The following is a 20905-nucleotide window of genomic DNA, read 5'->3' on the forward strand; positions in this document are numbered from 1 at the left end:
ATAATTATTTTTAATTACTTTAATTCCAAGTGGAATTTTTTAAAAAATGGATGATTTGATCACATTGCATGAAAGAATTTAGACTTGATTGGGTTGAAATTTTTGTCGGTAAAATATTAAATTATTACCAATTAAGACTTTCTTAGTTCTTAGTCCAACTGTCCGAGTATATTGTTTTTTTGTTAATTTAAAATTCTGGTAAATTATATTTATTTACTAACTGATTGGGATTTCCTAGGTGGGCAACATGATCACGTGATCAAATCTTCTCCATCCTGATATCTTTTACAAATTATAATTAAAAATTACTATTTACCCTTTAATATAAAAGGTTATTAATTAATTTTCAGTATTTAAAATTTTATTTTTAATATAAATAAATTAATTAATAATTTTTTTATAAAATTAAGAGATTAATAAAAGAATTAATTAATAATTTTAAATATATTTTTAAAATAAAAACACAAATTTTTAGTAGAAATTAAAAATAAATTATAAAAAAAAAAACAAGAAAAGACACAATCTGAGCCCGACTGATATGGTAGGTGCTGGCACTGCAAGTCCTGAAAGACTTCACTTTGTTTTTATTGGAGGTCAAAATTGAAATCCCACCAAAGACGTTAATTTTGTCTAAAAGTCAATATTTGGATCGGCATATATCACTCTACGAGGCAACTTAATTTTCTATTTATTTTTCTTATTTTATTTATACTAATTTTATATAAATCTCATCATTATTAATATTTAAAATCAGTTTGAGTATATGGATATAGGTTTATTAAAAAAATGCTACTGAATATTTCAAAAAAAACAAAAAAAATATATATTTAAACCTCAAAAATAATAATAATAATTTTTTTTTATTAATTACTACTCCATTGCTATTTCTTCCAGCCCATTTCTAAATTCTCTTTACAATACTACTGAAGAATAATAAAAAAAATTCACAATACTTTAATTTTAGTTAAATTCTTTTATATGAAAAAACTCATTTATTCTTTAATTTAATAAAATATGTGTATCACAATTCTGGCACATGTATAACCGTCCACATCTATTAAGATTAGTGTGAAACTCCTAAGGAACTGTGGGCACATCGAATTTTGTAGCTTTGGCACGTGGTAATGCTGGATTTAGACAAATTAAATAATAAATAAATATTAATAAAAATAAAAAATAAAAATAAATTTTTTAACGATAAGTTACAGTTTAGAAATTTTATAAAACATTTTATTTTATTTATTATATGATCTATTTAAAAATATGAATGCTATTAATAGATATTTGTACGAGTTTAGGTAACGAGTATTCAACATAATGAAAGTACACTTGTACCCTTATTTTTTCATTTTAACTTTCAAAGTAATTTATAAAAATTAGGAGAAAATAGTACTTTAAAAGGATATTATTTCCTTTCTAACCTCTTCTCTTCCTAAACAAGAAACAAACCACGCTTTATTTTCTTAATGTCCCTTCATTATTTTCTAAATAAGAAAAAAATATATTAATTAATTTTTTTATATTAAATATTTTTTAAATTTTTTATAATATTTAATGATTAAAATTAATAGAAAGATTAATATTAAATTTTTTAAATTTTAAAATTATTTTAACATATTTTATAAAATTAAAAATTTAATTTATGAGTTTTTTTAAAATAGAAATCAAATAGTAATTTTTTTTTTAATAAGAATAACGACAAAGAAGGTTGGAGTTACCGAAGACGGCAGAGAATGGGCAACTGCCTAAAGGCCACGATTGGTAGGGGGGCAGAGCCATTGTTAAGCAAATTGAAACTGTTGTGTTTGTTGTTTCTCACTTTTTCAGTAACTTTCAATTTCACTTTCACTCTCACAGCCACACCCACTTTTTCTAACAGTTAAAAACTCCCCTTTCCTGGTGAAAATAACCCTTAAATCATGGGGACCCCTCTCCCATTTTCCCGCACCTCAAAATAAATAAATAAATCAAAGGATAATTTATAAATTAATCCCCCAATTTATTAAAAATCACAAAATGAGTACATCAATTACGAAAATTTAATATTCATAAATGAAACAAATATTTATCAAAAATATTTTATTAATGCAAATATAAATTTTAATTCTGTCCATATAGCAAACTCTGGGACCAATTTACAAATTTATAAAAAAATAGATTTTTTTTATTTTAAAGATAATCCTGAATTCAGACATGGGAATTAGAGGACTTACTCAACAGAGGACCCCATTTTATAATCTGCAAAAGTTGACAAAAACTGCCAGCCTCCAACACCACAATCAAACCCATCTCTCTCTCTTCTGGGGTATTGTACTACCACTGTGTGCTATAAAGAACTGAAATGTATCTTTCTTTCTAGATTCTCCGTGCAAATTCACAGCTCTTATATGTATCTCTCTCTATATGAAGCTGTTTCTTGATAAATGAGAATCCCCAAATCTTCTTTCTGATCCAACCTCCCTTTTCAGATCAATCTCCTTTCCTCTTGCTGCTGCCTTTCTGCTCACTTTTTCTTTGCTTTCTTCTTGGCTTCTTCTGCTGCCAAAATCCCCCCCCCCCACACCACAGCATGGATGTAAGCTTTCTTTCATCATTTTCCTTTGCTTTTCTATTCATTTTAAGGAAAAAATTCTTGGGTCTTCTACAACTGTAGAAACTCTGAAGGAGTTTCCTTTTTTTTTTAATGGATATTTTGTTGTCTTTCTGTGAGCTAACAATGCATGTTTGTGGTTTTAAGGGTGGACAAATTCCAGCATTTGGAGATTGGGAGCACGCAAATGAGTTGCCAATAACTCAATACTTCGAGTCTGCGAGACAAGCCGGCTTGATCCGATACAGTTCTTCCGGAGAATGTGATCAGTACATGCATGGTGATTTATATTCTACCGACTTCAAGAAACCTTCTCGTGATCTTGGTCCTCAAAGAAAGGTGCGTAGCTCATTAGAACCCATTAGAATTAGATCTAGTTTTGATGTGAAATTTTCAAGTTGTGGAGTACCGACAAGTTTGATGATGTTGAAAGCAATAATGATGTTATTAATGATGATTTGGAATGGAATGCATGGTTGGTTAATGGTGCACAGACGACAAGGGTGAAAGAGAGAAGAGTCCCACATCCACATGTCAAAGAGCAGAAGAAACAAGTCAAAGTTTGTGACGTGACTGAACCGCAAAGGAGACATCAACGCCAGAAACCCATCTCAATGTACAGTAATGTGTCGGAAAAGAACAATGAAGTAGTCTCAGTTCACCCACGGCCTAAGTTGCCTGTTAGAGTTAGACCTCCTAAACCTGTCGATGAAGATCTCTACAAAATCCCCCCTGAGCTCCTCCGCTCTTCCAAGCGGGTCAGTCGCTTTCTCTTCCATTTATTTTTCTTCTTACTCTAGGGCTTAAGAGCCCACAAGGCTAGATTGGATTTGGGCCAACAGTATTATTTTTATCATATGAAGTTTATTTGTAATGCAGAAGAAGAAGGTGGCAGGATTCCTTTCATGCCTTGTGCCTTTCTGTGCTCCGTAAATTTTGCAGCTATTCGAGGTGAGACTGCTCATGTGAAGAAGAAGAAGAAGAAGAAGAAGAAAGAGATGTGTTTATGCTGTTGTGTTATTTTGACTTTCTTGTGATACAAAATCCAATATTGAGTTTCATGTGTTTATGAGTTAGCTTATTTCATTTAGACTATGGAGAAAAACTAATAATTTTATATAAATCTTGATATAAATATTTTAAAATTTACAAATTTACCCTTGTTAAAATTCAATCAAGATGAATAAAAAAGGAAAAATTCACATGGTTAGTGAGAGTAATAATTATATTTATATATGTGTGAAATCATTACTAATTTACCATTTTAAACATGGTTTGTCTTTTGAGTATTACTAAATCAATTATTACTGTGAAAAGAATAGAAATAAAATCTAATTAATTTAAAATATGAGTAAATAAATGAATTAAATTGATTTCGAGTTCCACGAAGATAATAATTTGCATGAATAATCTTTGCGGCCTTCCCCATAAATTAATTCCAACTTCAACTCCCTAGATTGATACACATTTTAATTTAATTTAAAGGGTAAAATTAAAATAATTTTTTAAAGTAAATGAATTTCTTAAAAATGACGGACAAAAATCGGAGAGGCTGAGGAATCTCTGGGCCTAATACTCCAATCATTTATAAAGTCATGGGCCTGAAGCAGACAAACAAAGGAAAGGACCTCTCCGTTTCAAATTGATTTAAAATATAAAAAATTTAGCATGAAAATATTTTATTATAAAAGTTTTATTATTAAAATTATATTAAATCAGAATTTACTTAATTATTGTAATTAATTTATAAATAAATAAATTTTAAAAAATATTGTAATGAAATTTATATACCTCATTAATTTATTATATTATATTTTACATAATATAAAAGTTTTACTCTATAATTTTTCAAAGTTCAATTTCCCCAAAAATCTATTAAAATTGAGAGTGACATCATTTGGGATCTAATAATAGTCCTGTCTTAATTCACAACAAATTTTACATTCCTGCCCTAAAAAGCTTGCTTACATTGCCATCTCCAAATCTGCACGTGACACCTCATTACCCAACTCCAATAATGGAGACTTTCCGCCGTGTCCTCTACCACACTGTGGCTGCTATTTTCTTATCGTGTATTCAGAGGCATCGCTTACTTATGGAAAAATTACTAATATAAAAAAATTTATTAATTAATTAAAAGATATATTATTCTCTATTAATTTTAATTATTAAATATTACAAAAAATTTTAAATATTTTTAATATAAATAAATTAAAAAATTAATTAAATTTTTTTTATAAATCATAAAAATTAAATAATAAAATATTTAATAATTAAAACTAATAAAATTCTAATTAGTATATCTTTCAAAATATCAATAACATAATTTTTGTTTTTTAAAATTAAAAAATTAATTTATAAAGACTAATTATAAGTTTTACTTTATTTATTTGCAAGCCAATCAATCCCACATTGTTGGCGCTCTACTTTTATAATTTTTATTTATAATAATAAAAAATTTATTATTTATAAAGAAAAATTAACTAATGAATTTTTTAATTTTAAAAAATATATTAAAATATCTCTTACATTTTAATAAATCTATTAATTATTTTTTCATTAATTTTAGCAGTCAAATATTTTATTATTTAATTTTTATAATTTTAAAAAATTTATTAATTTACCTTTTAAATTTTTTAAATATCTACTAATTAGTCTCTATATTAAAAAATATTTTAAATTTTTTTATAATATTTAATAACTAAAATTAATTGAGAAATTAACTAAAACTTTTTAAAATATTAAAAATATTTTAATATATTTTTCAAAATAAAAATACTAACTAATAGTAATTTCTGCTAATAATAATAACAATAATCTATAATCACTAAAGCAATCTGGGTTTTTCTTTATATTCGAATGTTTGTTATATAAAGTTCTGTGGTGATGACATTGATAGAATATACATTTCAACTGAAAATATGGCTATTGGCTGCTGATATTGATAGAATATCTTTTAACAATAGCCACCGACAATAATCTTTGAGAATGTCTTAATCCTAGCCCAAGATAATCAATTGATATATAATATATCATTAGTAATCTTATTAAATTATTTAAGATTAAAATTTCTAATCTCTACTCACATGATCTATCTCAAAAGATTATATTGTATTTTTCTTATTTATTTTTATTTTTTTGGCTATATGGTGCCGACACTCTGAAGTTGGTGAAGGAAAGAATTTAGACACTAGAATACAACTCCAGCCAATCACCATCTTAATCTGTGACTCTTATTTCCATTCAATGGGCCCTACAGGCTGCAGCTGCCTGCTTTTCTTACATTTCAACAATGTCAATAATCATAATGACCTCAAACAATCCAAAACATTTCACAATCTTCTGTTGGGATTTCTTTAACCAAGTAATAACAGTATCTCAATGCACTAAACTACTCACCACAAATTACTAATGTATTCATTGCTTTTTGCTTATCTATTAGCCTCAGATTGGACCAAAACTCGCCTGGTATGAGAACATGCATGTCAACTTTTTACAGGAAACTGAGCTTGTATTTATCTGTCCATGGCGGATAAAGAATGTGTAAGAAGTAAAGCTTTGTTTCATCTAGCATTATGGATAATAATATCAGCACTAACCAGCCTCTCAAGAATTCCTTTGGCCTTTCTCCTGGCTCTTGAATTACCATTTACAGCAAGTTTAGAAAGTGTGTGGTTGCCATTTTCCTCATCCTTAAACTCCCTCCATGTCGTTCTGTCATTCAGACAGACTGTGTGTAAGATTGCTGCACAGTACTCCTTGTTGCGTTCGGAAGTTCCTCTCCTGATAATGCTGAGCAAGCAACTCACAGCACCGAGCTCCCTCGTTTCCTCAACAGCTTTCTGATGGCTAGCAAGCATAGCAAGGATAGCTAACAACTCGTCGACGAGTACATTCTCCATGATCTTTTTCAAGATCACCCTGACTGCTCCGTCATGGACTGCTCGCGCTTTATTGTCCGGGACAATGCATAGGTTGAATATTGCAGATGCAGCATCCTTCATGACTAATAGATGCCCTTCCTCTAAAAGGTCAATCAGAGCTTTGAGAGCACCTGATTTCCCAATTAAAATCTTGTTCGAATCAAGAGTTGATAGGCTAAACAAAGCTGCAGCAGCATTACTTCTTGTTTCCATGGTTCCAGATTTCAAAGCTTCAATAAGCAGAGGAATGACAAATAGATTTTCAGCAATTAATTGCTTATTATCATTATGAAGGGAGAGGTTCAAAAATGTAGTAATCAAATCCTCTTGGAGATCAGGATGAGAATCAGCTGTGCCTAGTGACAGTGGACTGAATAATTTGGGAATGGAACCGGTTAGCTCACCGAAAAGTGCACGAAACGATGGCATCCTTTTCGTTAGCAGCCGAAGCTCTTTTGCGGCCTTTTTTTGATCAGAGAGGGAAGAGTACATCTTTTCGAGCAGTGAATTCAAGTAGTCTCTGTCTGCATCACCAACCACATTGTCCTCAACATCACTAATCAGCCTGGGGACCTCAACACCATGCTTCTCGCACCAATGGGAAATCATTTCTCGCACCAAGTGATTAGGGGTAAGGATAGTATGGGAGAGGACTTGCCGAGTTTGAGGACATGTCCGGTGTCCATCATTTAACCATCGGAGAATGAATGCTCGATCATAAGTCTGCAAGAAAAGAACCAAACCAAGCTATCATATCAAAGGAATTCAATCACAAAGCATCAGTAGGTGGGCTGAGAAATGGACATGTCCCTAAATGCCCCAACATTGATTCTTCATCCTAGTTTATGTAACTTGGCAAAACAGATGAGACTAGCATCAGTTAAATCACAAGAACATAGGCAGTTTATTGGTGACAGATTTAATAATGCCTCAAAATCAAGAGAGTCAATTCCTTATCCTCTTTATATGGACGCTATCCAAAATGCAAATTTCCCATGTGACTATATTATCTCCAATATGTAAAACAATGGTGAAAGTTTCAAACATAATATTCTAAACAGTTTCCTCATTGAAGAGATTCCCCACTTTCTCCAGAAAATCAAACTCATTGGAATTAAATTCCTGTTCTTGATACCCAGTCTGGGATTACATACAGATGAAGGAATTTCAAACAAACACCAAGAAAGAGAGTAAAAGATGGAGAGGGGAAAGGAATTGACAGTTTCTCATTTTCACAGTTCAATGATTTTTAATTTCCAAGACAAATAATATTCTCTAAATAATCTTGATTCTTGGATAATTAGGCGAGGGAGAAGGTATGATTAACTCCAGTATCAAAATTATAGAAACCCAGAACCAGAAATCACGAAGAAGAACCAAAATACAAGCAAGCAGAATTCCTAAGAACAAAAATAAACTTTTCACATAAACCGTCCCCAAGAAAGCGAAATTTATACATGTATGAATATTGAAACATAACCTCGACAAAAATAATTCGGCTGAACAAAACTTGAAAAGAAACTCTGAGAAAAAAGAAATTTGAATGACACATGCAATCTCTAACCTGCCCAGTAGCCAAAACGACAGGGTCAGCCATGAGCTCTCTTGAAATGGGGCATTTAAATTCATCAGGGACAATCGCATTGTCATCAATCACCTTCAAAGAATCAGATGATTTCTTTTTCAATTCCTCCAAAGCAGTCAAAATCTTTAAAACTTCAACAGTAATCTCCAAGCTATGATCTTCCCCATCAAGAATTTGGTTCATGAGACTCTGCAGTTCCATCTTCAACTCGGTTGAGTTTGGCACAGCAGCAACAGTAGAAGCAGCAGCAGCAGCAGTATGAATAGCTTCAAGCATCCCACAAGTTCTCGCCATAAAAAGACAAGAAGAAGATTGTGAAAACAAGAAAGAAAAAAACGGAGAAAAAGATTAAAATGGGTATTTGAGAATTGAGCAAAAACAGAGAGAGGATTGTGTATTATATGTGAATCAGAAGATTTCTTCTTGTGTCTTTCTTGTAGCTTGGATTACACTTGGCATATGTATATAGTCCATCTCTCACCAACTTGAGGGCGTACTGTAGACTTGAAACCAATCATTTCTTTCCATGTAAGCATCTCAAAAAGCTTTCAAATGTCCAATTTATTTATTTTTTTCTTTTAAAAAAATGGGGTGAAGAACTCAAATTTTATTTGAAATTTGATAGCTTGTGTAAATCATAAAATTTGGGGAAACTTGATATTGTCTTTTGACGTAATGAAGTGAAAGATACCAAAATCCATCATAATTTTCATTATCTCGTTTAGTTATTATTATTATTATTGTTATTTTATACTTTTAGATGAGAATAATTACTCTTCTTTCTTTGGAAAATATGTGGAAAGTAAAGAAAAATAAATAAATTCAACCAAGTTATTGAGGAAAAAAATACTAAGAGAAAGTAAAATAGCCCTTATTTTTCTTTTATGACTCTTAATTTTAGAGAAAAAAAAATTGAAAGGAAGATTTGTTACACATAATAAAATTATAAAAATATCTTATTTTTTTAAATTTTTTGTAGAAATATATAAGATAAAATTGTAACAACTTTTGGTTTTCTTATTTTTTCATGTAAAAAGAAGTGAAGAAAATAATGTGTGTCCGCTCTTTATTGTGCTTTGCTACAAAATTTGATGGTAAATTTCTTTAATGAATCCAAAAGGTATGGGATTCCACACCCCAAATTCACATGAAAAGAAAAATTAAAAAATAAAAAATTTGATTAATAAGTCTAATTGATAGGCCAACAATGTCCGTCTATCATTCATATAATAGTTGCAGCTTTATTTAATTTTATCCAAAATAAAAGTTGGTAATATCTTTTTTTGTGATGCCTTCTCTCTATAGTATGTATTAACAAAACCAAAATCAACCAAACTAAAAATATCAATATGAAAATTAAATACTCCAATGAGATGATATATTATAATTAATTTTTTTAGTCGTTTAGTAAGCAGGGAAATCGCTTTTTTCCTTTTGTAGTTTTGCAAAATTTTCAAAACGCAATTATTTAAAAAATAAATTTTAATAATTATTTCATATATTAAATCAATCCCATCCAATAACAGTTATATATTTCCATTTTAATAGTAAAATGAAAATTGTAAATATAATTCCAACTAAAGTTACAAATAACTATTGAATGAATAATTATTCAAGTATTTACTAATAAGAAATAGGTAAATTTAATTTCATGATATTCTGTTCCATGCATCAAATCAGTCGTAGGTTTTGCCCAACAACAAATGCATTTAGATTTTTCAGTATTGATTCGAGGAAAAAAGGGTCTCATTTCTACCAGACAAGAGGAAAGCTGTCTTTTCCATTCATTGTAGGATACGAAAAATCTCTTTCCCACCAAGGTCGCGATTTCGTTTTCAAAAATGAAAGGAGAAAAACAAAGGTGTTTAGGAAGTTCTCTGAACTTCTCCCTTTGCTCGAGGGGATGTTCTATGTTGAAACTTTCATCAAATCCTGAAAGAGCCCAATCCTTTCAAAATGAGGCTTCACTATAGTAAAGCAGTTTAGCTTAGGACAAATGAAAATAGGAAATTACATAATCACAGTCAATATTAAATACTAGTGTCATTCCGTCTTACAAATTAAAATAAAAAGGTCAAGTGGGTTAAAGAAAACCTCAGGTGGCGGGAATATTCTAACAAAAAGAAAAAAAGGCGGATGAGCAATAGCTTCAGTTCTATATCAGTATATCCCTTGTGAAACCATTAAAAAGGTAAAGCCTTTGCTGAAAAATTCCTAAAAAATAATCTAACCGCAGTGAGAAATTCTGTCATTTCATTGTCAGTCTTCTTTCAACACCATATGGAAATTGTAGCTGCAAAAACCATTCTCTGGAAAATATTCGCCTACTCTTGTCATCTACAAGCAGCAACGCAAGCTATAAGCAAATTCAACAATGATAATACACTTTTGGATGTATAGAGAGATTAAAAAGAGCTCCAAAATGTAGATAAAATTGAACATAAAAAAAGTCAAGTCATAAATCCAGCTTTCTCCGGGAAGATCAAAGAATTTTAAACTGTGACACCCGAACCAAACCTGAAAACCCTGCTGATTGGTTATGTGCTGTTTTTGGCAATAAGGTAATCTAACTAATCTGATATCTATAATGTCTTCGTGTTGATAAAAACCTTACTAGGATTTCTTGCTATATGTTAATGTTGGTTCAGAAAGGTAAAAGGATAATAAAATGAGTCATCTCCCATATCAAATGAACCACAAAGGGGGAACCGAAAAAAGGCAAAAAAAAAAAAAGAGAAAAAAAAAAGAGAAAGAGTCAAGGATACAAAGGAGGATACAGATGTAGATAAAATTGCAGAAGCCTGGTGATTTCCTACTGCAAAGTTATGTGAAAGAAACTGCGTTAAGAGCAAACTACACATTTAGTATATAGCTCATAATTAAATTACAAAGAGGAATGAAATAATGACTTACCCACGTCAGGAAACTAGTTGGAATTTCCCAGGATAATCATGAAGTCTTCACAGCATTTGCAAAATCGCTGCTAGTTTATTCATGGAATTCTTGGGGTCTTACATGCTTGTTGCCAGTGTAGAAAGCATCTTCACATGTGTCGTGAGATTCTGCAGGGTTGTATCTGTCCTCAAATTCATTTTTTACCTGAACATTTGAACTACGATTCCCATACGAGTTTCTTAGATGTCTATCCCTAACAGCCAATTGTTCATCATCCCTCTGTACACCACAATTACTAGCAGAATCTAGCAAAGAATGAGATGACTTGTAATTTTCATATTTGGCCTTGCTAGAAGATCTTTTTTCATGATGTTTGGTACTGGTCGTCTCCACATCATTTCGTTCTCCATAGTAGTTACTTTGTTCATGCAACATGCCATGACTTCTATGCCTTTCTTGACTTCCAGAATAGAATTCTCTATCATGTCTGTCTCGACTGCCACTTCTTGGATATTCTACTTGTTTATTGTGCCTATTATAATCTTGTCGCCTTTGCATAGAATATTGATGTGAAGCATGCATGGAAGTTGTAGATCTGATGCTATGATCAGAGTGCAAATTATAATGAGTTGGAACAGATATTATTGCTTCAGAAGACTTGCTATGACATTTTCTTGCTTCATTAACATCCACAGCAATGTCAGCAGTGGATGGTGGCTTCGCGGACATCCCTTCCTCTTCAGCTATCTTCTCAAAGCAACCAATCCCTCCAGCTTGCTTGATTTCCTCCATGTATTCATCTATTATGTCCCGCATCACCTATGGGTGAAATTACAAAACTAATATTAGCAGGATGGTTGATAGTTTGTTAATATGACAACCTCATACATTACAGATGCAAGAAATTACGGTCAAATTTGTGCTCTCCTAGTTTGGCTCTCCACGAAAAAAAAAAAGTGTAATGCTACAAAATATGAAGAATGTGATTGGAACTTGATGCATCTAATTCACATGGTTTTTTTCTTAATAATAACATTATAGTATTTATTTGCACCAAGAATAATAACTAGGAATCACTTAGAAAACCTCAGACAGATGTTCAAAGCCCAGGGGTAGTAGGAGGATTGTCTGCCTCCAACAAATGAATGCATGGTTGAATTAGTCTGATGCTCTTATAAAATGTCATAAATTCATACCAATCTGGATTTTCAATTTGATAAAAAGCAAAAATTTCTTTAGAAGTATGATAATTAATAAATTATTAAAAATATAACTTCCACTTTAATCCACCTCTTTACATAAGCAGAAGAAGAAGAAGAAGAAGAAGAAGAAGAAGAAACATCAGTTCACAGGGTTCCTTTGCCAAACTCAGTGATCAGGTAAGCAGGAATACATTTCTTGCCAAGAGATACTGTAAATTCCAAAAAGCGTTATTAAGGTGCCTCACCTCTCCTGGCTGATGTTTTGTTTAGACAAAACCTAGCCTCTCCCCACCCATTTCAAACCACAACTGCAGCAAATACAAGCCTTCTTCCTCTCTCTTTCTCTCATAACAGCAAGTATGCCTAACCTCTCTTATTCACCTCTTTTCCTTCTTCCTCTTCTCTTCTCCCCCTGCTGTACCTGGGGCAGCAGATTCCCTTTTTTTTGTTATTTCTCTTTTCTTCTCTTCTTTCCTCCTCCTTTTCTCTCCTCTTCTTCTCTCCTCCCTTCCCAAAACAGCAGGACTTATTTATTCATTGTTTCTTAATAATTTCAGTTTTAATTCTTACATCACACATAGTGAGAGTAATTTTTCTTTTTCTTTTCAATATGATTTTTACTTAATAAACTAGGCAAAAGTATGATAGTTTTATGTTAAAAGTATGTATATATGTATGTAAATGTACATAGATGTGTCTCTATGTGTCAAATTTAGGCTATGGCACCTCATTTAAAAAGGCTCTCGCCTAAGATCATAGGCTACTCTGTTGCCTTTCACCTTAATAATACTGACTTCAAACATGTCCTAATATAAACATCATGAAATCTAGGGATCGGCAAATTAAGAATCAGGACTCAATCACAATAAAAACATTCAAAAGTATATTAATTCAACATTAAAACATATCCCTACCTGCAAAGTTGTCCTTTTCAACTTCTTCCCACGATATGACATCCTTCGGCGTTTGTAATCCCTCTCTTCAGCCAGCAACTCCTCTCTAGTCTTAGTCTTGCTTGTTTCCTTGTGAAAACACAAAAAAAGTATTGAACTTACAAGAATAGCAACTTCTATATATAGAAAACATAGTCAAGTGAAAACATAAGAATACTATGCTAGAAAAACATCAGATAGCTTGTTTGGAATAAGTGAACTTGATCCCTATTAACAGTGTGAATAAACTAAGCCAATGAATCATGTTGTTTCCATTTACCTGGTTACTTGATTGCCTCGAAGGCAGGCCATCATGCTCAATAATAGCTTTGTAGTTAGAACGTTTCTTACGCTCCTCATCTGATCTTTTTGATACATAATCATGCTCACACATCCTGCAAAGCTTACAGTATTTTTGAGCAACTTTATAAATATCACTCAGGCCACATAACAAAAATAAATAAAAACACATGAAAGGACATTACAAGCTACTTGGAACACAATGAAACATCTGCTCAAACATGATGTGAAAAATAGAATGCTAGAGAGTATTAATTGAAAGAGATTAGAACATAACCCAATTCGTAAAGGCAAATGACTTTATCACTGTTGCCTTGTAATCAGCAATTGCCAACAAAATAAAGTATTTCTAGAAACAGAGACGAGAAAAACTGAGAACTTCACAATGTCAGCTCAAAGTTTGACATGAAATGAATCAACAAAATAACTTAACTGAATCAATCACACACAACCATTCATATCACACCAGTTTCCAGCAGTCTATTAGTAACTGGCTCAGGCTGTTAATCTCCTATAAAAACAGAGGGCAGGGGAACATAAGAGGATAATTTCACAACAAACTGTAAATAGAGTCAAGTCAGCCAGTATAATGGTATTCCAATTATTTTCATATTTTGCATGTTCTTTCAGCAATAGTGTTAGTTAAATCCCTTGAAGTACATTCCAACTTCCAGATCCACACTGAGCAGTGACTGATACATAGTGGAGTACATATGGAGTTTGAAACATTCTAACGTCTTTAGTACAATTTCTCAATTTCCTAATTGGAAGTGCTGAAGAAAAAAGATTCTGTGACCTGTTGTTGTTTCATAGAGTTGCTATTGATAAACAAAAATATTCCAGGCACAAGATGCTTGTTTATTATGTTCTAGTTGTCAGTCTAACTGAATAATGAGCTTTGCTGGTCAGTTCTTGGACCACCCCTTCCCACACTAAGATGCTACATCAAGCTGGACTTCACGTGGAAGGTCCACCTGTAGGGCATGTGGACCTATCCCTTTGCTTGCACACTTAGAATTCTCAATTCAACTATAAATGATTAATATCATGAGCTCCTTCTCTCACGTTGTTGGAGAGTAAAGGTTTCATTCTTAGCACAGGAATAGTAAGATTAACTGTTGATTCAGTAACATACCACTAAAATCTGACCAAAAGATGCAAGACCAAGCAGCATCAAAAAAAAAAACACAAAAAAGTAAAGGCATCTCACTAACCCAACTTATCAATTTTAATCATTTGCACAACTAAACAGCTAAGTAAGAGAAGAAAAAAAATTCGGAATGCATAGACAAACTGTGCCCCAATTGAACATTAACCTAAATAATATATCTGTAAAACACCTAGATAAAGCATCAGCAATAGGAAGACACTCATGATAATAACAATCCCTTCTACAAAAGCATGTAAAAATGAAGTATCCCTCAAGAAATTCAAGTTATATTGGAATCGTGAATAATGAAACATATTGCAATTACACCAAAAGAATACACATGCATGAGTGCGTATGCAGGGAAAAAAAGGGGAAAAAGACACACACACATATATATGGGGGGGAGGGGGGAAGAGAGAGAGAGAGAGAGAAAGAGAGAGAGAGAGAGTAATGACATACCGCTGATGTCTTGGTAAGGATTGAGGCATCCGTAATCTCTTTATTTTTGCTTCTAGTAATGAACGTTCATGCAATGCTGCAATTGAAGCTGCCACTTGAGACACAAAAATCACTTCTCCATCAGCACTTTCATCCATTTCTGTACCTACTTTAGACTCTATAATTCCTTCAAGAGGTTCTCCAAATTTAACATCACGTGCATCACTATGATTAGCATCTGTTGATCTTTCTCTCGAATTAGAGTCTAAGGGAAACACCACCACATTAGCAACATCTAATACACAGTGCCTAAAAATGTGAATAGCAAAGCACTTCGCTTTCATTTCACTATACAAAATGGAGAACTGTGATGCAATCCACATCAAAACTTGACCCAAAACTGGACAGTTAAAGCTCAGAGTTTTCATATTCATTCCATTACCCACAACGCTCAAAGCTTCTTTTCTAATTGCCTTCAAACAAAGCCTAAAAAGCACACACATATGATCTGCCATATAAACATCAATCACCACTCCGTAACGTGGAGAATTAGCAATAATCCACCTCCTCAAATCACCAAATTTTATCAAATTTAATTGCAAAATGGAACAAAGAACACCATAGGAGTACATGCTAGGATAGTCGACCCAACCCTCAACTTCTCTCCTAACAGCCCACAAATCTGATGGCAATACTCTAAACCTACTTTTATCAAAACACTTAATATCGCCTTCTCTATTACCAACAAAATTTGCACAGTCTACTGATAAAACACCAGGTAAAGTAAACATTTTATTTGAGCTCTCTAAATCATTGAAATTAACAACACCTGGGCAATCGTTGTAAAAAAAATTGGAACGGAACTCGTTGAAATAACCATCTAAAGAGAAGCAGAGTTCAGCATTGTCGGAGTGCTGAATTGATTGAGCAATGAAATTTTCGTCAGGGTTTTGGATGTTTAAGGTTTTTGGGTAATAGAGAGAATCAATAAGAGAAGTGGGGTCTTCAGAGAGAGAATACGGGCAGTGAAGAGAATGCAAAAAGAGGGATTCTGGCGGCATGATGTGGTGAGGATTGTAAGGGCAGGACACGAAGTTAACATTTTGATGTTTCAAAGAGGTAGTTTTGGAATGGAGGAGAGATGACAGAGAATTGAGGGTTTTATCAGACAGAGAAAGGAGGTCAGTGAGAGATGAAAGAGTGGCAGAGAGATCGGGATTCGGAGTAGCGGTGGTCAGAGGAATTTGTGGTGGCGGTGGTGGAGGAGGACGTTCGGGAACAGAGTGGAAGAAGAAATTAGGAGCAAGGTTAGGGTTTTGAGGGGGACAAGGGAAGAAGTAGCTGTTGGCATTGGGATATGGAGCAGAAGAAGGATTCATGAAGCAGGGAGCGAAAATAAGCGTGAAATCAGAAGGGAATGGGAAGGCCAATTCTCCTCTCAGAATTCAGATTCTATCGAGCTCGACTGCCCAACTGCAAACGCACCCAGTTTCTTCTGTGTTTGCGTCTCCTGTGCTTTTTCACTCCATAAAAACGACTATTGAAATATATATATACACACTTTTTAAAAAAAAAAAATTATTAATTATTTCTTATCATTTAAGTTTTTTTTTTTTTTTTTTAAATTCACTACTTAACCTTTTATAATCTTTTAATTTTATAAAAATCTACCACAAACATAAATAATGAATTTCTCTATCACGCAGAACCAAACAGTAATTTCCCTTTTCTTTAAATTCAAACATTAGAGTTATTATTGAAAATTTAATCCCAAACATGGTATTTAATGTAATTATCATATTCGCTTTAATTCAATTCAATTCAATTTTTTTAATATCAATTCTTTTATTTCTTGTTTTGAGTCAAAAAATAATGCGTCACTATTCCATGGACAATGCAGGTGGAAGGAACAAGAAGCAAACAATTTAAATATTGAAGGATCATTATTCATCAGCTGGGGTTAGTCTACATCTAGAATATTGGCTCTCATCGTTTCCTTTGGTAGGATTCTAATGATCCTTGATACCTAATGCCTGCTGCTAGAAATTATACATGGATATCTCTTAACTCCTACTCAAATGCCTGCTTCTGTGCCAAGCCAACCTGTATCATAACTTCCTCCTGTTTTCTCCAGTTCAGAACAACCAAGTTTCTTCAACTGCTACAGAAAAAAGAGAGCAATTGTAACAAGCTGAAGACGCATCATGCATAGAAAAATCCCAATAAATAATCTGCCAGTAATTCACTTTCCCTTCTCCTGTCTCTCACTGCTTGCTTAACATCATAGGTAGCAGTAGCATTAGCCCTGCCATGAAAAGAATGCACTTGAAAGGATCTGAAGGCTAAGCAACCTGATAAACAATAACTGCAAGAACTAGAAAAGCAAAATAACTAAAATAACAACTCTGCTATTTTTCTTAATTTCACACTGCAAATTTGGCAATCACTGCAAATTTGGCAATCACACTGCTATTAGGTTCCAAAGTTCTTGATGACACAAATCTACAGGAACAAAGCGGCGGGAAAAGACATATAATATAGCCACAGTTATGGAAAGAGACGACACTCCAATCAATGACAGAGGCTCATTGAACAAGAGGACAGAAACAGGATTAGGACAACCAAACTTTAAAAAATCATGTAATCAAGGTTAGGGAGATACAGAACCTTTAAGACAATCTAAAGAGGATTTGGACAACTAAACACGATACCATACAACACGGTATTTGAACTGAAAACTTAAACCACAGGTAATGATCACTAACAGATTTTCGTTTCAATCATTTCTAAATTCTAAATACCAACATCAAAAACCCTGGAGAAAATTTTTAACTGTCCAGTCAAATTAATGAGTACCAATTTTCAACAATTCCTCAATTATGAACAAATTCAGAGACTGTGATGTCAATTAGCATATGCACTTTCAGGAATTTAATCATGAATATTTTACCCAAATAAGAGTTGCCAATATAGATATGGCAATCATACTGAACTTGCAAAGCAGACTGCAAAAATAACATAAAATAGATATTGAGCTTTGGACATTGTAAATGGAATTGACAGAAATAAAGAGCTCAGGAATAAGAAGACTCGAGATCTGATAGGGCTGAATTACATAAATAAAAAGACAGGTTTAAAAACACTGAACAACTTAAACTAAGGTTAATATTTGAGTATTTCTAAATGGTGGTGAACTAAGAACTAAATGGCATTCAAGTGCAAGATTTTCTACCTGTTAAAAGTCAGACAGCTTTCCATTTAACAGAATGTTGTACATTTCTATCAAAATCCATCCTCACTGCATAAATTGTTTCAACAATTGCAACCATCAGACACTGCAAAGAGACACTTCAAGCTGTTCTATCCTCTTAGCCAGATCATGCTTCCCACAATTCTTCAATCCATCAGAAACCATATCGAAGCACCTGGAAATCGGTGTCAAACCCAGCTCAGTCATCTCAACCAAATAATTGGCTGCTTCCACAAATCTCCCTCCACGTCCACACATAGTTATCAACATTGTATACACCGGCCTATTTGGAGGGTGCCCCTTCACCTTCATTTCACCAAAGAAACAAAAGGCATCATCAAATTGTCCTCTCTTAAACATCCCCTTGATTATTGGTGCATACAAACTAGGAAATGGCCTATGGCCATCCTCAATTGAATTGTGTAATAACCGAAGAGCCTCATCAATCCTGCCCACTTTTGAAACAGCAGGTATCAAAATCCTATAAGTGTTGATATCAGGACAAAGCCCCAACTTGCAAACACCATGATACATATCAACACAAAATTCAACTTCCCCTGCATTACAGATAGCTTCTATCAGAGAATTAAACGTATTAACATCTGGCACAAAGCCCTCTTTAGTCATCTTCGTAACCATTTTCTTGGCAGCCTCCAAATACCCAGCATTCAGCAACCCTTCAATCAAAATATCTCTACCTCTCACTGGAGGATTAAACCCCTTCTTACTCATTTCGTCTAAAAAATCCTGTGCCTCCCTCAACTTGCCATTGCAGCACCACCCATTAACAAGAACCGCATAAGTCCTCTTATCAGGAACCAAACCCTTCCTAATCATCCTTCTAATCAAACCATAAGCGCCATGGAACATTTTTACTTCGCAGAGAGCAAAAAGCAATGCATTGTAAACATCAACGCCCTGTAAACAATTCAAACCATCGCACTTATTGAAAACCTCCACAGCCTGATCGATGAGTCCATGTTTCCCATACTCTTGGATAATAGAACAAACCGTATCGCTGGAAATGCTGAATTTGGGATTTTGGGCCTTCATTTGGGTAATGAGTTTCCACATGGAAGCATATAGCTTTGCGCGAGCAAGGGTTTTGACGAGTTCTTCGTATTCAACGGAGGTGGGGGAGTAATGGGCGCGGGCCCATGTGAAGAAACGGAGGGATTCAGAAGGAGAGTGACAGCAGGCGCGTAGAACGCGGAACACGAGATCCGAGGTGACGGGGAGGTTGAGTCTGTTGAGAGTGCGTTCAGGGTAGATGTCGCGGCGGACTATGTTGGTTATGTGGTGTATTAAGGCAAAGTAGGCGTCTTTGTTGGTGGTGCTGGCGGACGGAGGGAAGGGATTAAGGTGGCTGAGGGATTGGAGGTTGGTGTTGGTTCTGGAGAGGAGGAATTTAGTGGAGCGGAAGCTGAGCATTTCAATTCGGTTCGACAAGGCATGAGAGAATCACTGAGCGAGCAACGGAGACGGGCATATTAGCACTGCAAAGTGGAAGCTCTTGAAAGCTGTCCCGTGGTCTCCATGAATCTCAGCTTTGCCGCTGTAATAATCTTTTCGATCTCTGTAATGTCCCGCTTTCACTCGGCGGCCGCAGATAGACAGAGGAGTTTTCTGTGTTCCGTTGGTGCTTCTCATTCAGTCCTCCCCCTTCAATAATTTTAGCTTTATTTTTTCACAATTATTATTGCTTTTCTAATTCATTTTAATTTTTGAAAGGCCTAATGCTATTGTTTGGATGGGAATTGAAAAGAAAATAAAATAAAAGAAAACTAATTTCTGTAAATTGTTTTGTTTAGATGATAATTAGAAGAGAGGAAAGAGGAAATGAGAGGGAAATGATCTCTTAAAATAAACCTAAAATTGAAAAAAGTTGATGTTGTTTATGTGAAAAATCTTTAATACCCTTTAAACTAAAGGCTCTTTTTTAAATTATAAGAACTAATAATTATTTCTCATTTTTTTAAAAATATTTTTCTCTTTTAAAAATTTATTCAAATAATAAGAGGGAAATCAAATTTCAACTTTTTTTCTTTTCCCTTTATTTCTCTCCTTAATTTCTCTTGATCTCCTCTATATAAATTAAGAATCCAAACAAAAAATTAAGTGAATATCTATTTATCAAATGTAAACATTAAAAAAATACTATTCAATTTTTATAATATCAAAACTCATTAATTAGTTTTTAAAATTTAAAAAATATTAAAATATTCTTAACGTCTTAAAAAATTTATTAATCAATTCTACTAATTTTTTTATTAAATATTTTACTATTTAATTTTTATAATTTTTAAAAATTTATTAATTAATTTTTTTATAAAAAATATTTTAAATTTTTTTTACAATAGTTAAGGGTAAAACTAATTAGTTCTTCCGTAGAAAATAAATAGTAATTCTTCTACTAAAATATTTTATTCATTATTCATGTGATTTAATGATCTATTGATCTATAACTAGAGTACTTGAATTTCTTTTTGTACTTTCATAAGAAATCTTCTCTCTTCCTCCACCGGATGTGGGTGTGCCATCCCCTCTCCAAGTAGGGAACTGTTAATAGTTTTTTTTTCATTTTTTTTTAGTTTTAAATTTATGTTGTTGATTGAGAGTTTCTTTTTCGACATGGAAATT

At 33.0% G+C, this 20905-nt stretch overlaps 4 protein-coding genes across 11 annotated transcripts; 1 reads left to right on the forward strand and 3 right to left on the reverse strand.

Moving 5' to 3' along the window:
• Window positions 1-2249: 2249 nt before the first annotated feature.
• On the forward strand, window positions 2250-3680 carry LOC110623560. Its single transcript, XM_021768548.2, has 4 exons — window positions 2250-2575; window positions 2738-2929; window positions 3085-3348; window positions 3470-3680. Exons 1-4 carry the CDS (start codon window positions 2570-2572, stop codon window positions 3521-3523), a joined length of 516 nt encoding a protein of 171 aa, XP_021624240.1. The 5' UTR covers window positions 2250-2569; the 3' UTR covers window positions 3524-3680.
• A 2129-nt stretch (window positions 3681-5809) lies between these two features.
• Window positions 5810-8617, reverse strand: LOC110622312 (U-box domain-containing protein 9). Of its 2 annotated transcripts, XM_021766778.2 has the most exons (4): window positions 8078-8617; window positions 6918-7236; window positions 6190-6743; window positions 5810-6109 (listed from the first exon to the last, which is right to left on the reverse strand). In XM_021766778.2, the coding sequence occupies exons 1-4, from the start codon at window positions 8390-8392 to the stop codon at window positions 6035-6037; spliced, it is 1263 nt and encodes a 420-aa protein (XP_021622470.1). In that variant the 5' UTR covers window positions 8393-8617; the 3' UTR covers window positions 5810-6034. The 2 variants fall into 2 exon arrangements, with proteins under 2 accessions (XP_021622470.1, XP_021622469.1); XM_021766777.2 differs by having other exon boundaries at window positions 6190-7236; window positions 8078-8612.
• A 1430-nt stretch (window positions 8618-10047) lies between these two features.
• On the reverse strand, window positions 10048-16551 carry LOC110622677 (U11/U12 small nuclear ribonucleoprotein 48 kDa protein). 3 transcript variants are annotated; one of them, XM_021767271.2, is made up of 5 exons: window positions 15037-16551; window positions 13408-13522; window positions 13110-13217; window positions 11012-11812; window positions 10048-10435 (listed from the first exon to the last, which is right to left on the reverse strand). In XM_021767271.2, exons 1-4 carry the CDS (start codon window positions 16392-16394, stop codon window positions 11087-11089), a joined length of 2307 nt encoding a protein of 768 aa, XP_021622963.1. In that variant the 5' UTR covers window positions 16395-16551; the 3' UTR covers window positions 10048-10435; window positions 11012-11086. The 3 variants fall into 3 exon arrangements, with proteins under 3 accessions (XP_021622963.1, XP_021622961.1, XP_021622962.1); XM_021767269.2 differs by having other exon boundaries at window positions 10048-10913; XM_021767270.2 differs by having other exon boundaries at window positions 10048-10935.
• Window positions 10048-20016, reverse strand: LOC110623457 (pentatricopeptide repeat-containing protein At5g18390, mitochondrial). Of its 5 annotated transcripts, none has more exons than XM_043959549.1 (2): window positions 18248-20016; window positions 10048-10435 (listed from the first exon to the last, which is right to left on the reverse strand). In XM_043959549.1, the coding sequence occupies exon 1, from the start codon at window positions 19694-19696 to the stop codon at window positions 18344-18346; it is 1353 nt and encodes a 450-aa protein (XP_043815484.1). In that variant the 5' UTR covers window positions 19697-20016; the 3' UTR covers window positions 10048-10435; window positions 18248-18343. The 5 variants fall into 5 exon arrangements, with proteins under 5 accessions (XP_043815484.1, XP_021624107.1, XP_021624106.1 ...); XM_021768415.2 differs by lacking the exon at window positions 10048-10435 and adding an exon at window positions 16917-17173; XM_021768414.2 differs by lacking the exon at window positions 10048-10435 and adding an exon at window positions 16917-17389.
• Between the last annotated feature and the right edge of the window lie 889 nt (window positions 20017-20905).

Source organism: Manihot esculenta, chromosome 9 (assembly GCF_001659605.2).
Source record: "Manihot esculenta cultivar AM560-2 chromosome 9, M.esculenta_v8, whole genome shotgun sequence".
Lineage (NCBI taxonomy): Eukaryota > Viridiplantae > Streptophyta > Magnoliopsida > Malpighiales > Euphorbiaceae > Manihot > Manihot esculenta.

What these genes read in the sequence shown, in the direction of transcription:
- LOC110623560 (XM_021768548.2), top strand. An exon ending in ATCTTGGTCCTCAAAGAAAG is followed by an intron (nt 2,930 to 3,084) that starts GTGCGTAGCTCA and finishes AATGGTGCACAG; the next exon opens with ACGACAAGGGTGAAAGAGAG. An exon ending in TCCTCCGCTCTTCCAAGCGG is followed by an intron (nt 3,349 to 3,469) that starts GTCAGTCGCTTT and finishes TTTGTAATGCAG; the next exon opens with AAGAAGAAGGTGGCAGGATT.
- LOC110622312 (XM_021766777.2), bottom strand. Translation starts at nt 8,392, where the DNA reads ATGGCGAGAACTTGTGGGATGCTTGAAGCTATTCATACTGCTGCTGCT. An exon ending in TCGTTTTGGCTACTGGGCAG is followed by an intron (nt 7,237 to 8,077) that starts GTTAGAGATTGC and finishes CTTTTCTTGCAG; the next exon opens with ACTTATGATCGAGCATTCAT. An exon ending in AAGGAATTCTTGAGAGGCTG is followed by an intron (nt 6,110 to 6,189) that starts GTTAGTGCTGAT and finishes CGCCATGGACAG; the next exon opens with ATAAATACAAGCTCAGTTTC.
- LOC110622677 (XM_021767271.2), bottom strand. Translation starts at nt 16,394, where the DNA reads ATGAATCCTTCTTCTGCTCCATATCCCAATGCCAACAGCTACTTCTTC. An exon ending in TCCTTACCAAGACATCAGCG is followed by an intron (nt 13,523 to 15,036) that starts GTATGTCATTAC and finishes TAAGCTTTGCAG; the next exon opens with GATGTGTGAGCATGATTATG. An exon ending in CGAGGCAATCAAGTAACCAG is followed by an intron (nt 13,218 to 13,407) that starts GTAAATGGAAAC and finishes TGTTTTCACAAG; the next exon opens with GAAACAAGCAAGACTAAGAC.
- LOC110623457 (XM_043959549.1), bottom strand. Translation starts at nt 19,696, where the DNA reads ATGCTCAGCTTCCGCTCCACTAAATTCCTCCTCTCCAGAACCAACACC.